The sequence below is a fragment of the Embiotoca jacksoni genome, unplaced genomic scaffold (assembly GCF_022577435.1).
Source record: "Embiotoca jacksoni isolate LCO1_2020_lvr unplaced genomic scaffold, fEmbJac1.0.p SCAF_2, whole genome shotgun sequence".
NCBI lineage: Eukaryota > Metazoa > Chordata > Actinopteri > Embiotocidae > Embiotoca > Embiotoca jacksoni.
In genome coordinates, this window is record NW_027185340.1 from 9,774,066 (window position 1) to 9,790,547 (window position 16,482).

Consider the following 16,482-nt stretch of genomic DNA (forward strand, 5'->3'; position numbering starts at 1 on the left):
ATGATGCATGGACTAATATGTCTCCACAGAGGTAAACTATTTCAATATAAAAAAATAAGGGAACTTTCAAGCAGGTCTTTATTACACTATTACTTTATTACACAACAGGTCAAAAATAAACAATAAAACGGAAAAGCATCTGTTGTGCCGTAAAATTTAAACATAAAAAGTACAGCAAAAAAGACAACTTGTGCAATGGGAGGATTGTTAAAAACCTGTTCCACCTTGGTTATACGCTCGTATAAAATGTTAATTGCCACGGTGTTGTCAGTTGTATTTATTTTTAAGTGAACACTAATATCGACTGCCGCGGTGACCACTAATGTCGAAGTCATGTTGGCGACATTATTCACTGTAATACAGGACACGCAGCCGCCAGTTAGCTTTTATATAGATATAGATATATCTATATCTATATCTATAGATAGATCTATATCTATATATATCAGTATAACAGACCAATCAGGCTTGTGCTGCCCAATTCCGCCCGCACTTGGCGGGTGGCCCGCGCCGACGTCCCGCGCCGATGTCAAGCCCAGCAAGTTTTAGCAGTCAACACAGCGAAAGTGCATTTTTCAGAGTACAACTCGCAGGTCGCATCGACCAGGGTGCTGACGAACTGCAGATCGAAACCGTCCGTTTAAAGCGGTGGTTAACGGAGCTCTTTTCAGGAGTAAAAGACACGCGTTACACCAGCAAAAGACGGTCCCTCCACGGCGCTCTGCACAGACTAAAACACGCGTGCACCTGCTCGGCGAAGTCCGCTGGCTGCTGATGATAGCTAAGACTGCTTTACTGAGACTTTAACACAGGCGTGTCGGCAATCCACCTGGCGTTAGTGTGTCCGTGGAGCACCAAAAGTTGTGGGAATTCAGCGTAGCGAGAACTAAATTTAAGGAACCGTGGTGGGCGTGGTCACGCTGTTTTACGCCAATAGATTTTATTCTGAATATTTGATCCCACTCTACTGGCTACTGGTAGTAATTACGCTCCAGAATGATGAAATATTACTCTGTTAGAGGAAAATAATAGTAGCTCCGGTAAAAAATGACTCTCCCGTTTTTCCTGTGTACAAGTACCAGGATGAAGCACTCAGAACGCTCCAAAAAAAAAAGAAGTGTGAAACTCTGGACACTTTCCACCCTAACCGGTCGCCATCTTGGCTCCGTAGAGGAAGGGGCGGGGCCATAAAGGATTTTCAAATTAAAGCATATGAGGAAGCTGCAGCTGTTCATGGACACAAAGTGTTTCTTTTTCACTGCTGCTGCTGGACAGAAGAATCTGTGTGTTAAACAGAGGACACAAAAACACGCTGATATCTGGGTAAAATAACTAAAGCTGCTGATATTTTGGAGGGTGATGTGTTCACATGCCGAGGTCATTTCCTGTCGGTGTGGTTTGAAACAACACCACTCGGTAGAAACTCCTGCACTTCACAAGTAAGAGTCCTGACATGGAAGAGCACTATTTAGAGGGAAGTCTGTCATCTGGAACGCAGCACGAGTTCAGCACTTTTTTTTTTTTTTTTTTTTTTTTTGGGGGGGGGGGGGGGGGTCACTTTCCCTTTGAAATGAAAGATTAAAACATGTCCTTTTGTGTTGATGCTTCGTGTGTTGTGTGGAGTTTGAGCGCCCTCTGCTGGGTTCCTGCAGACTGGAGGGGTGCGGCCCATTTTCTCTGCTGGATTAAGTTTATTGTTAAAATGTATTCTCTGCCTGCTGCGTGTTATTAAAAGGCTGTTCCAGCTACCTCCAAGATACTTTTATGATGATGTAAATTGTCAATAATTGAGATTTTTTTTTTTTTCTTCTTAGAATAAAATATTTCAACTTTGTGCTACTTCATAGTTTTGCTTCAAGTACTACACTTCATTTTGGTTGGGAAATACTGTGATTTGTACTGCACTAAATTTACCTGGCATCTACAATTTCTCTGATTTTTACATTAAAAAGCTTATCAGCAATCATAGATATTATGCAGCACAGTCATATGGCCAATCAGAGCTGCTCAGGTTAAAGATATCCTCGGTCATCTTGGACAAATACAAAAGTTGAACTTCTATGTTTTTCCCACAATAAACCCAACAGGAAAGCTCTTTTAAAAAAAAAATGATCTTGTTTTATAATATAATAACTATATTAACATCCTCAGCTGTACAAACATCAAAATAAATCTGCTTGAAACATTTAAAAATCTACTGTTTGAGACTGAGAAGAAAACAATATGAAATGACAAGGTGATAAGCAGAAATGCCAATATATGAACACACCTTGCTACCTCTGTTGTAATGAGATGGTTAAAACTCAGAGCAGAACTCTGCAGAGAGTGATTTATAATATCTACAAATGTAAAAAAATAATGAAAATAAAAGAGAGGATTAACCTTTAACCTTAATTATGCAGGATGCTTCTCATATTTCCTGAGAGCACTTTCAAAGTTTCAGATTTGGTTATATTTTAAATTTAAAATCTACCAGTGAATTTGCAGTTAAAAGATGTAAATATCTTTTATGAAATGTTGGGTCTTCACGCCATAAATCATCCTACTTAGATTAAATGAAATGAAAGAGAATCAAAGGAGAAATCTGAGCTTTATTTTCATATCAGTGGTGGTTTGACGTGTTACTGTAATATTTTATTATGTTTTTTTTACAGTGAGGGAGATTATTGTGACACACACAGTAAAGGGCTGCACACACTGACCCCTGCTGGTTACTGTCGGTACCTTCGATGCCTCTTTGCTGTTATTGTCCTTTAATTTTCACTCATCTTTCAGCTGCTTTCTGATTATAAAGTAAACTACCAACTGTGTCTCTCAGGTATTTTGTGTAGTTTGGTGTAAACTGTCAAATAAAAACATTACTGCGCATTATTTTATGCATGTTTTATGATTTATTTTTTTAAAATGTGTTTCTGTCATTTGGACATACAATACAACTAAGCTTTGTTTCATCAACGGAAAACTACATTAAAAGAAATGGATCAGACACTGAGAAATGAAGGTTTATATTAGCTTCTGGCTTGATTTATTTATATATCACCTTTCAAACTGTGATGCATCGCAATGATAAAAGAAAAAAGAAGCTTAAAAATACAATAAAAACAACAACAACATTGAAAAACAAAGATCAAAGCAATAAATCAATTAAAAACAAAACAATAGAGCTTCAATTAAAAAGCCAAGCTAAAAATATGTCTGAAATGAATTTGAGAAACACTCGAGCATGTACACTGAGGCTGCAGACCATCGATCGGCTGTTTGAAATAATGACATATTTCCTTCTGACTTTCAAAGAAAGAAAAGAATCCGACACATGCAGTGAAGCATATTGATAGAAAAGGGAGCTGGTGACATTTGACTGGTCATAGTGTTTTTGAACTTAATGTCGTCCCTCCATCAGCTGGAGTTACTTTATTTCAAGGCTGCAGAGGAGGAGAAACTAAATTCATTAATGTTTATCCAACAAATGTACAAATAAATGAATCCTCTTTTTTATAATCGTGGGACAAAAATATTTTTGAGAGAAACCGAATTGTTTTCACAACATTTCCACACACACGTTACACAAATAAAGAACAACTGGATCCCGCTGTGCCGTTCATATGTGTGAGGTCAGGGCAGGATCTTAGCATCGCGGGAGCCGGGCTTCAGTATCTGCAGGGTCAGGATGTGCTTGATGGACTTCCTGAACCAGGGGTAGAAGAAGGCGTAGATGACGGGGTTCAAACTCGAGTTGAAATGCGCCAACCAGATCTCGAAGGCCACGGACGAGGCGTCGACCGAAGTGTCCTCGCCTGCCAGAGCGGGGAAATAATACGGGCAGAAACAGAACAGGAACACGAGCACGACGATGCCCAGCGTCCGGGCCGCCTTCAGCTCCTTTTTCTTCACCGTCGCGGCTCCCGAACGCCGGCCGGCCGCCGCGCCGACCTGAGAGCGCAGGCTGCGAGCCTGAGACACGGCCACGCCGAACACCCTCAGGTACAGCACCATGATGACGCCGATGGGCACGACGAAGGTGAACACGACGTCCACCACTCCCGCCACGTGGCTGATGACGACCACGCACTCCCCGAAGCAAGTGTTGGAGCGGCCCGGCTGTCTCAGGTGGTCCATCAGCAGCAGCATCCTGTAAAACACAGAGCAGAGCCAGCACAGGCACACGCAGGTCCGCGCCGTCCTCTCGGTGACTCTGCTGGAGTAACGCAGCGGGTCACAGATGGCCACGTAGCGGTCGAGGGAGATGAGCACCATGTTGGCCACGGAGGCCGACGTGATGATGTAGTCCACGACGTAGTACAGCGTGCACAGGACGTCGCCCAGGAACCAGCAGGCCTCCACGTACACGATCTCCACCGGCATCAGCAGGAGGCCCACGAGGAGGTCCGACACCGCCAGAGACAGCAGGAGGAAGTTGGTGGGGGTGTGGAGCTGCCTGGGGAGGGAGAGTGTCATCGGGGAGCCGCAGGCAAAAAGGCCCAAAAGGGAAAAAAAAAAAAAAAAAAGCATTAACACGCGCAAAAACAAGCAGAGTGTGTGAGTTGTAGGATTTTTAGATGATTATACGTGCTTGAAGTGGGAGATGGAGATGATGACGAGCAGGTTGAGAGCCACGGTGATGAGCGCGATGGAGGAGAGCAGCACGTAGATGAGCATGGTGGCGGTGGGGGGGGTGGGCGGGCTTCCTGCAGGACGAGTTCAGCTGCGGGACGCAGAGTTCGGCTCCTCCAGCGACGTCCATCGTTCGACGGAGAGAAGCTGACGGACTCTGACGTTCAGCTCTTTTATTCTCCTGACCGACGCTCCCTCAGGGTTTCACCTCTCCTGGTAGTCTGTAGTGTGCGTTTGCTTCTGGTCTGTCGGAGTCGTTGCATCAACACCTCTTCGCTTTTTCTCTTAACATCTTAGAAATATACATTTTTTTTGTCTTTTAGGAACCAGAAGTGACCGTATTTGGAACACACTATGCACCGACAGCTGTAACCTGACTGCACCACAGACCTGTCAATCAAACAGACACGCCCCAAAACCAGGTATTTTTTAAGCTTATTTTTTAATCAATGTGGGATTATTTTCAGATGGACCTCCAGAAAACTAACAAGAAGGAGTGACTTTAGCTAACAACACCGAGATAACTGCTGGAGACATTTTATTAGGGTCCGAGCACCAAAGGTGCGAAAGCCCTATTGCTATTCGTAAAGTTATTATTATTTTTTTCCTGAAAGTTTAAATGCATTTTTGGAGGTTTTCTTATATTCAAAAACTCATGAAAGTTGATACACACATCTGTCCCAGCGAAAAATTTCATATTCTTGTGTAGTCGCGAGTGGGCACGGCCAAATGGCTCGGTAGCGCCCCCTAAACAGATGCCAATTCGGTGGACATGTGTATCACACCTGGACATACAAAAAAGTTACATTGCATCATTACATCAACTCAACAGGAAGTCCGTCATTTTGAATTTATTCGCCATTTTTGGCGATTCGCACATTGTACTTTAACAAACTCCTTTTTCAGATTTTGTCGGACCGACTCGAAATTGAGTCTGTGCCCTCTTAACATGTTTGGAATTAAAAGTTATCAAAATAATTTGTTTTCATCGATCGATGTGCCCGTGGCATGGCGGCCAAAAAGTGACCCAAAAGTCATGCTATGGCATGTTGTTTAAAAAATGACCGGCATTTTCAAAGTCCAAAATGACTTATGATTTTTTTTTTTTTAAGTTATGACAAAGGGTGAACTTGAACCATTCTGGCTGAGAGGCAGCAGTGCTAACCACTGCACTACCAATCTTCCCAGGAGTTAGACGGCATTGTGACAAATCTTTGGCTCACTGCAACCTATAACTCGACCGTCCACAAATATTCATTCAAATGCGACCAAAATTGCCACAGACATTCTTTGGATAGTAGATATACGTGTTTTCAAGGGGGTCTGCAGTGATATTAAATATCTTCCTGTAATGTGTAGTGTATGCAAAACTTTTTCAATTTCTCCAAACGTTTCAACTTCACTAAAAGTTGAATCACCATCAACAGGCCAAGGTGGAATCTGAACCATTAATAGCAACCTTGGTGAAGTAGAATCTTTTACCTGTTGAGTTAACCAGACTGTTGGTTGAGTCTCTGGAAGCTCTGAGTGAACTCCATGAAACTCTTTCTCCTGCTGTGATTCATTCTCCGGCGCCGAAGATAGTCCAGTGGTCTACAACGCTGACACCGACTCAGAGCTGGAAACGACCTCATGAAGACACGGGTTCAAGCCCCGCCAAGGTAACACACATGGTTCACGGTTTACCCGCCGAGGTAACACACGAGGTTCACGGTTTACCCGCCAAGGTAACACACGAGGTTCACGGTTTACCCGCCGAGGTAACACACAAGGTTAATGGTTTACTGAGGTCGAGTCCCCTTAAAAAGCCACACAGTTCACAGAGAGCAAATCCCTCTAAGGGTAAGCCACATGGTTCACGGAGGGCAAGACCTCCTAAGGCAAGTCCCTCTAAGGCAGGGGTGTCAAACATGCGGGCCAGATCCGGCCCGCCAGGGGGTCCAGCTCGGCCCGCCGGATGACTTTGCTAAGTGTGAAAATTACAGAAAAACATACATTGCATTTCTATGAGAATATGGAAGTTTATGAGTACAAACGTTTTGTGATTGTTTTTTTAATTGATCCAGTAATTGCTTCAGAAACAGCGTAAATGCGACGTCTGCTCCGGAGGAAGAAGCTGCTGCTGGCTTTGTGACCCGTTAAATCTGCAGAGGGGAGCCCAGGCAGATAAACAGTGGGCTGATGTCTGAGTTTTTGCTCTTTATGTTTCTAGTTTATTGTAGAAAGACCTTTAAAATAGGGTTTATCATCCAAAAACCTTCAATGATTTAAACATAGAGAAATGTTGTCGTTATGTATGCATTATTATGCTATGATTTTACTGGTCTGGCCCACTTGAGATGAAAGTGGGCAGTATGTGGCCCCTTAACTAAAATGAGTTTGACACCCCTGCTCTAAGGGTAAGTCACACAGGTTCAATGTTTGAACATGCAGTCATACTAATACCAAACCCAAGGTCAACCACAAAACAAACAAAAAATAAAAGTCCAAAAGTGACTTTTTTTTTTTTTTTCATATTTCTGACAACGTGATATAGTATGACACAGTGGTGTTAGAGCAGATACCTCAGTGAGAAGTAACTTGAGACATGCATGTCAGCTCAGAAAAAGGTCATACTCCAAAAATTCATGAAAGTCATCCAAAATATCCAAAGTATGTTTTCCAAAATATTCAAAGAAAAGTCATACTATAGCATGTCGTCCAAAAAGTGACCCAAAATTCATTTTTGTATATAGTATAGCGTATAGAGTAGAGTATAGAGTATAGTGTATAGAGTATAGAGTATAGAGTATATAGTATATTGTATAGAGTATAGGGTATGGAGTATAGAGTATATAGTATATTGTATAGAGTATAGAGTATAGAGTATATTGTATAGAGTATATAGTATAGCCAGGGCGATGCGGCTAAGTTTGATGTTTCGCCGTGACACAGGAAGTTGATGTTTAAGGTCAAACGATGCTCCAAACCTCATGAAACTTGTGTCAGGCACCAAGTTTCATGAGTTTTTGAAGATGTTGAAGCCGCTAAAAAAAGCCTTTTTTTTTTTAAAGAAGAATATGGACCAAGATCGAGAAAAAAAATAAAACTGCAAGAGGGAATATGCCGACCCTCGCGTGTGGGGATCCAGTGGGTTGGGGCCACCGGCTCTCCGACGTGCAGCTGTGAGGGCCCGCATATCACTGCATCTTGCAGTTTTAATTGACATTGTATTTGATGAGAGAAGTTGAATGGGAGTCTGTGGAGCCACAGGCTTTTTGGAGCCGACCTCTAGTGGCACTTGGTGGTATTGCAGCTTAAGGCCTCATTTCCCGGACTGCAAGGTTAAGTTATTTTTGTGTCTTTGTATTATAATTAAAAACAACACTTTAGAAAGCACATTTCTTGCACTGCAATCAAAAATTTAATTTTTTAAAAAAATATATAGACTGAGATTTAACATTTTTGTCAATTGCAAATAAATTATCTCCAAGTTGTTTTTCGTTTTAAGTCACAGACTTGAAACTTTTGCTCTCAAAGCTTCTTCATTGTGTCACAGAAAGTTTTGATTGTGAGTCTGACTTCTTTGGATGTGAGTCAAAAACATTTTTCTTGCAAGTTAAGTTGAACATAATGGGCGGGACCTATGCCGGTGGAGGAGAGACACACACACACACACACACACACACACACACACACACACACACACACACACACACACAACTCCCTGTAAACACCAAATTAATGACAGAAACAATGGTTACAAAGTGTGTAAGGTTGATTTTAATAACAACAACAAACAGAAAGAATTAACATGCATGTCGACACACTAGCAGGGCGGCTTCCCTTCCTTCATCGGTATCATTCATAGATGCAGAGCAGGTGACGAACAACAGCAGGTGGCAGCCTACGACCCACAGAGTCCTGCATCAGCATCAAGCAGAGGAGTAAAGTGAAGGAAGCGGTCCAGGTTCCTGAGCTCAGACCAGCCTGTTGTTATGTCTGTAGAAGGTTGCAGAAAGTGGCACATTCAGCCTGGTAATACTGTAATAGTGAAATATCCGTTTTTCAGACGTCACTCTGGCCTGCTGACGGAGTCGCAGACGGTTAGTGTTTTTCAAACTTCTCCTCGGATCCAGAGAGCCTGAGGTTCAGCTTGGCCTCACAGTTACGGTCTGAATTTTGGGATTTAGTTTGAGGTAGAAATTTAAAGAAAATAACTTCTAGCCTATGGTCCCCAATTTTTTTTTAAATTTTTTTTTTTGTATATTCACAGGTGGAGAGCCCACAGAGGGAATTATTTACTCTGCATTTAGCTATATGGTGAGACACAGACGTCAAATTCTATGTCAATTAAGGTTGCTATTTAAGCTGATTAAAAGCTTAGAATCAAGCATGTTGGAGCAGAGCTGCAGTGATTATTGCCAAAATGTGTTTATATTAACAGCATTTAATATTCATGTGAAACTGAAAGAGGAAATCTTCCACTGCGTGTTTATGACTGAGATGGTGTAATGAAAACAGAGTGTGACTTTCCACACCTAATTTTCTCACTATATTCAGCAATTGTGTTATTCATACTGTATATCACCTTTCAAAATAGTGTTGGAAATCACTGCGTGGGCTCAGGAACACTTGTGAAAACCATCATCTGTGAACACAGTTCATCGCTGCGTCCACAAATAGAGGTTAAAACTCTCCAAAGAAGAAACCAGGTAGAAACATGATCCAGAAACACCGCCGCCTTCTCTGGACCCGAGATCATTGATGATGGACGGAGGTGAAGTGGAAAACTGTCCTGTGATCTGATGGATCACAATCTGAGATTCTTTTTGGAAATCATGGACGCTGCATCCTCCAGGTTAAAGAGGAGAGGGACCATCCAGCTTGTTATCAGCGCTCTGTTGAAAAACCAGCATCTGTGAAGGTACAGGGATGCATTAGTGCACATGGCATGAGTAGTTTGTACACCTGGAAGAAAGCATTAATGCTGAATGATATATTCAGGTTCTGGAGCAATGTATGCTGCCATCCAGTCCAACCACATTCTGCACGTATGGCTCCGTAGTAGAAGAGTCCGCTGATAAACTGGCCTCCTGCAGTCCAGACCTGTCACCCATTGAAAACATCTGGAGCATCATGAAACAATGTTTCTTGGTTCCATCCAACTTCACAGTTTATATTTTGTGTTTAAAGTCTGGAATTTTTTGGTCAAAAAGAAAAAGAAGAGCTTCTGATCATGCAGTGCAGCCAGATGATGCCTGTTAAATATGCATGTGTACAAACGGCCTCCTGATGTTTGTGTAACATGTAAAGAAAAAAATATATCATTTTGTCATTTAAAGTTATCTTCTGGGTTGGTTTGGGCGATCAGATGCGGGAAGCCACGACTGCATCCTGCGCTGATGTAGGTGCTGCATCAGAAAAGTTTAAAAGGTCGTCACAGAAACAATCTCAGTTAAAACAAACTACTTGTTGATGCACTTATTAATGGTTGCATCATGTTCTGATGTCGCCGCTTGTTTTTTTCCAACAGTAACACCTCTGATTGCAGCGATGTCATCATCTGACACCTGTGAAAGCAGGTGTGAAAATGTTCTCGGTCCAACAGGTACACACTCATTAGAGGCAGCTAATGAGCTACTCAGCGAGGATGTTAGTAACACAATATGTGTTTGTTATGAAAGACTGTTTCATCATGGACATTATTCAGATACTGTCAATCAAACATTAATGCATCAGGAGACGAGTCCACACTGTCACTCGCTGTTTGCAAGTGTTTTCAGCTTTCATGAAAGTAATGTAGTTGTCATTAATCAAACTTTTTCTGTCCACATGCACATGGACGCACAGAACACAGAACTATCAAAGAATACGAGGTGTAACCAGAAAGTTCAGAGTGTTACTGAACGCAGCACGGCGATGCACACCGAGCAGCAGGAAGCAACGACCTTCATCAGGAGGTATTCAGAGTTCAACATCGGCACTGAGTTCAACATGTGAACGTAAACCGAAAACATGTAAACACTTTCTGCAACCTTCTACAAATATAACAACAGGCCGGTCTGAGCTCAGGAACCTGGACCGCTTCCTTCACTTTACTCCTCTGCTTGATGCTGATGCAGGACTCTGTGGGTCGTAGGCTGCTACCTGCTGTTGGTCGTCACCTGCTCTGCATCTATGAATGATGTCAATGAAGGAAGGGAAGCCTGCCCTGCTAGTGTGTCGACATGCGTGTTAATTCTGTGTGTTGATGTTATTAAAATCAACCTTACACATTTTGCTCTGAAAACATGGCTGTATAATCTGCTCGTGTTTTGGAAATCGATGGTTTTCGTGGGACAGGGACGACTAGAAAAGGAGCACTTACCTAATAACACCAGGCCATGGTGATGAAGGCAGGGTTTTCATCCTCATGTCTCGGCATGGCAGATCTGCGCCTTCTCTGGCTGCACCTCTGGGAGACAGTCACAGAAAAAGATCCGGTTTTAAGGTTGGTTTCGGCATTCGTGGTCCAACAGTGATCCAAACAAACACGCATCAATACAAATATTGCGCAAATCCTCTTAATTTAGATATCGTCTGTGTTTTCTCCTGAACTTAGGAGAATATTGGGCAGGTGGGCCTGCCGGTGCGCAGGTGTTACCCTGCCGGACACACAGCTCCACTCTGCAGTGCAGGTAGACGTCACCGGTCCTGCCAGAGAACCGTAACGTGTTGAGAGACGTAGTTGGACGTTCCCAGTCCGTTGCCCTCCACCGTAACCATCCGGTCTGGAGGGTTGGGGCAGCTGCTCAAAAAACAGACAAGATATTATTCACCGGACAATTTTTTTTTACACATTAAAAAAACAACAACATGAATCTCCTGATTGTCTGGCAAGTTTCAAAATAAAAGCAGAGTGAGTAAAGTCGGCATGGATGTGTTTGAAGTGAGAAGCCCTCTCACCTGCGAGCAGGCTGTGTGAAGCCAGGTGTAGCAGGAAGCAGGACATGAAGGCGGTCTGCTTACAGGCACCTGAAACACATTTGGAGTTAAACATTCGCAATGCAAAAAAAAAAAAAAGAATTAAATTCAAATGAATGTGTTTCTTCTTTTTAATCTCCTTTGATTCCTCCCGGATCATTTTAAAATCCTTTAATAGTTTAGAGAACGCGTAGTTTAATTTAATAGACCTATAACAAGTAGAAACTACATTATATTACATATTATATGAAACTCTATTCTAGAATTCCCATTGAGAAGGTGGATGTGATGTCATAATGATTTGTTCCAAATGTTCAGTTGACCAATCAGATCTCAGGGGCAGAATTACTTTTTGTATAGTAAAGTTGTAATACTGCCTTGATGTGGCAGATATTGATGAGTAGTCGTTCGTTACAGTTTGGGCTTCACATCCATAATCAACAGTTTATATTTATATCTTAGAGAGGCCATCTGTGTGTGTGTATGTTCTATTACTGCTCTGACATGCAGCGTGTTTTAAATCATTTCCTCTGACAAAAGGAGAACAGCTCAGAGCTCCCATGTTCGGGTTAAATCGATAGAGCTGTGGTGTGGAATGTAACGGGGCAGGAAACGGTCAGACAGTTTGATCGCAAGCGTGGTTTGTGTTTTGTTTTTTTACCTCCAGGGAAGATGTAAAGCTCAGGTGTGGCCGATCAGTCTCAAACTGAGCACCAACAGTTTGAAGATATGTTCAACAATTTAGCAAAATGGATAAGAATACGACATAACATTACCAACTTCTGGTAAACACAGCTTCAAAGCGAATTCAAAGAAATTCCCAAAAGGCATTCCTGAGATATCGCATGGACCCGAATGGGAACGATGGAGTGACCTTTGACCAACAAAATCGAATCAGTTAATTGTTGAGACATCGTGAGACGTTTGTGCCAAATTTTGAAATGAGAACAAGAAATGTTATTTACAATATATTATTGTGCGAAATAGTCTTACCTACATCGCAGACAATATTTTAGCCCAACTTTTTATTTAATATATGATATTATAATATAATATAATCCAACTTTCAATCTTCCACGAGACATTTTTCAAATGTGCCTCTTTCCATTTCATAGCGAATAAAATGGTTTCATTTTGCGCTTGTACAACTACAACTACGAGCCAGAATACGATAATATTTTAGTTTGTGGATGGAAAAAAAGAAAAAAAATTCTTAAGTTACAGTCTTTTTTTAATATTTCCATGATGCTCTTAGGTTATTGTTCATTAGCTGACATTTGGCTCTAAGTGTGTTTGAAGGTGTATTAAAGGGTACAGTGGCCAATACTTTAAAAATTCACGGCTACAATAAAAGTTTCTGGTGCTGAACGAACCCTCAAGAGAGGTGGTGCATCGAGGTCATTTTACCGTCACTTGCACATTGTGACACACCGTCTGCGCATCTGAATTACTGTACAAAACCGTCAATACAAAGTTTACAATTTATTCCATCTGTTATTAAATCACTCAAGATACAGCGTCTCTACAGCATTTTGGCCTCACAGGAGTCAGGCTGCAGTATCTGAAATGTAAAGATGAGTTTAATAGATTTTCTGAACCAGGGGTAGAAAAAGGCATAGATGATGGGGTTTAGACAGGAGTTAAAGTAGAACAACCATATTACAAAGGCCCCAGATGAAGCATTAAACACGCTATCTTGGCTCGTGAGAATAACACAATAATATGGGCACATGCATATTATAAACACAAGTACAACAACACCAAGAGTCCTGGCTGCTTTCAGCTCCGATTTCTTAACAGTTACTGTAACTGATTTCTGCAGTCTGACTGGTGCAAGCTGAGACCGCATGATTCGTGCCTGAGACACAGCCACCACAAATACTCTCACATACAGAAGTACAATCACTGTGATGGGAGCAACGAAGGAAAATACAAGATCAAATTATCAAGCAATACAGTTAATAATGGATTATTATTTTTGTGTTACCTCGCAATTATGTTTGCTCTTCCTCTTCCATCTAATTAATTTGTCAGTGGGGGGAATACATCTCTATGGGAGGGTGTTAATATAACAAAAACTCCTGAGGTGAATATGATGATAAGAGGCATGCTGATCTGACAACAAGTATATGCATGAAAATATGTGCGTAAAAATATATACTCGCAAAAAAAAACACCTGCAAACAGCCTGTGAGCCTCCAGACCTGCACATATACTGTTCATTAAAAAAAGACAACCGACGACATTTAACTTCTTTATTACTCATTGTCAAACAAGAAATGTTATTTAAGACATTTTTGTGAAAAGTAGCATTTTCTACATCGTGGACAATATTTTTATTCAACTCATAACATAAGGTAGTTCATGTTATTTTTTGCATTGACAGTCTTTACATATACTTTCATTCTTCCACACCATATTTAAGATACAAACCTGCTTTCAATATGCATCTTCCAATTTCATGAATAATATATCATGTTGCTTCAGCTTGTTTTCTTTGTTTCATTTTGTACTTTGGAAACTGCACCTCATTTTGCCAGCACAATGAGTTATTCTAGTTTGTAGGTGTGAAGACAAAAAATGGGATAGACTGGCATCCTGTCCAGGGTGTACCCTGCCTTTGCCCAAAGTGAGCTGGGATAGGCTCCAGCCCCCCCTGACAGTGTTCAGGATAAAGTGGGTATAAATAATGGATGGATGGAAGACAAAAAATAATAGTCTTACAGTCATTTCATGTTTACTATTAGGTATTATGTTACTGTTAATAAGCTGACTTTTATCTTTAACTGTGCTTGAGGGTGTTTGTGTTAAAAAAACTGGCCTCGCACAGCATCAACACAGACGACTCTGGTTTCGGGTAACTTCTGTGAGTTTCCTGCACGTTCAAATACAGTTTGATTGAGAGTTTCTCATGTTAAATCCTCGATAGAGGTGGTGCGATGACAACATTATACTGTCACATGCAGTATGTGTGGACACATGGTCTGTGTGTTTTATGAATGTAAAAAACTGTCAACACGAAGATTTATCCAGACTTTCCATCTGTTATTCAATCACTCAACATACAGCGTCTCTACAGCATGTTGGCCTCACAGGAGTCAGGCTGCAGTATCTGAAATGTAACGATGAGCTTAATAGATTTTCTGAACCAGGGGTAGAAAAAGGCATAGATGATGGGGTTTAGACAGGAGTTAAAGTAGAACAAACATATTACAAAGGCCCCAGATGAAGAATTGAACACGTTACTTTGGCCTGAGAGAGTAAGACAATAATAAGGGCACATGCACATTAGAAACACAAGTATAACAACACCAAGAGTCCTGGCTGCTTTCAGCTCCGATTTCTTAACAGTTACTGTAACTGATTTCTGCAGTCTGACTGGTGCAAGCTGAGACCGCATGATTCGAGCCTGAGACACAGCCACCACAAATACTCTCACATACAGAAGTACAATCACTGTGATGGGAGCAATGAAGGAAAATACAAGATCAAATAGTCCAGCAATATAGTTAATAACAAAGACACATTCTCCAAAACAGGAGTTAAACCCACCTGGTTGTTTAAGGACATCGTGCAGAACCAAACTTTGAAAGACCACAGAACAGATCCAACACAGACAAACACACATCTGAACTCTTTGAATTGTGATTTTGAAGGAATAATGCAGTGGATAACAAATAGCCACATAACGATCAATAGATATGATCACCATGGTTCCGATTGAGGAAGACGTGATCATGTAGGCTAGATACTGATACAGAATACACATGAGGTTACTGAGGAACCAGCAGCCTTCTATGACCACAATTTCAAAGAACATGAGAATGCCAACGAAGAAATCTGAGACAGCCAGAGAGAGGAGGAGGAGGTTGGTGGTGGCGTGGAGCTGCCTACAGAGAAAGAAAAACAATATTTTCACAATTGTCATTCTGATGTATCTATCACCAGTCAGATTGAAGCAGACAGAAGAAACATTGAAAGACAAAACATGTACTTTGTGTGAAAAAAAACAGTTTCATTAGTTTATACAATACGTGGCTACCTGAAGTGTGCGATGGAGATGATGACCAGCAGGTTGAGAATCACAGTGAGCAAAGAGATGGAGGACAGCGGAATGCAAATCAGCATATTCTCAAAGTAAGGACGCTTCGGCCTCCTGCAGGAGGTGTTGAAGAGTTCTGGAAAGCAGAGTTCATCTTCCTCCATCACCAAAGAGAGGAGCAGCTGCTGAACACTGGCAGCTCTCTGACCCACTCTTTGTACCATGCAGCTGATTTATCTACATCCTCCCCTCCTTCCTCCACTTCTCTGTGCTCTTCTTGTTTTTTCTCTTCGTAGAGATTGACTCATTACTTTCTGAGCTCATCTTCCTCAACGTAAAATTTCCTGTTTCCTTCCGTGAATATCTTCCGACACTACATTCTGACTTCTTCCCTCCGTCTCTCTCTTATTCTATTCCTCATTTCTCTTGTTCATGTTCATCTTCATTGCCTTTTATCATTGCTGGTAAAGTAGATCGGGAGAATACTGTAAAAATAACAAAATTTGAGAAAAGTCTTTGTTTTAGAACCTCAAATCTGAAGCTATTTTAAAATGGAATTCAACCTTAAACACATCCGCACAAATGAGATATATGATCTCGCCTGTATATTCTGGGTCGACCCTGGTGTCTCCTACCAGTTGGACATGGCCAAAAAACTGCCCATGCTGCCGAGGAGACACCTTAATCAGATGCCCGAACCACTTGGAACCTTTCCTTAACGCCAGGCCTGTCCACCCTGCAGAGGAAACTCATTTCAGTTACTTGTATTGGTAATCTAATTTTTTTGGTCACCATCAACAGCTCATGACCAGAGGTTCGGGTTGGAACATAGAACAACTGGTAAGCCCAATGGTTTGTGTCTACTACTTTCAATTGATTTCTGG

At 41.5% G+C, this 16,482-nt stretch overlaps 2 protein-coding genes across 2 annotated transcripts; both read right to left on the reverse strand.

Moving 5' to 3' along the window:
* Positions 1–3,612: 3,612 nt before the first annotated feature.
* LOC138201625 (trace amine-associated receptor 13c-like) lies at positions 3,613–4,741 on the reverse strand. Its single transcript, XM_069155242.1, is given in 3 exon segments — positions 3,613–4,435; positions 4,571–4,671; positions 4,673–4,741. Coding segments are annotated over 3 exon segments (993 nt in total).
* Positions 4,742–14,629: 9,888 nt separating this feature from the next.
* LOC138201626 (trace amine-associated receptor 13c-like) lies at positions 14,630–15,822 on the reverse strand. The gene is made up of 2 exons (XM_069155243.1): positions 15,599–15,822; positions 14,630–15,446 (listed from the first exon to the last, which is right to left on the reverse strand). Exons 1-2 carry the CDS (start codon positions 15,820–15,822, stop codon positions 14,630–14,632), a joined length of 1,041 nt encoding a protein of 346 aa, XP_069011344.1.
* Positions 15,823–16,482: the final 660 nt, after the last annotated feature.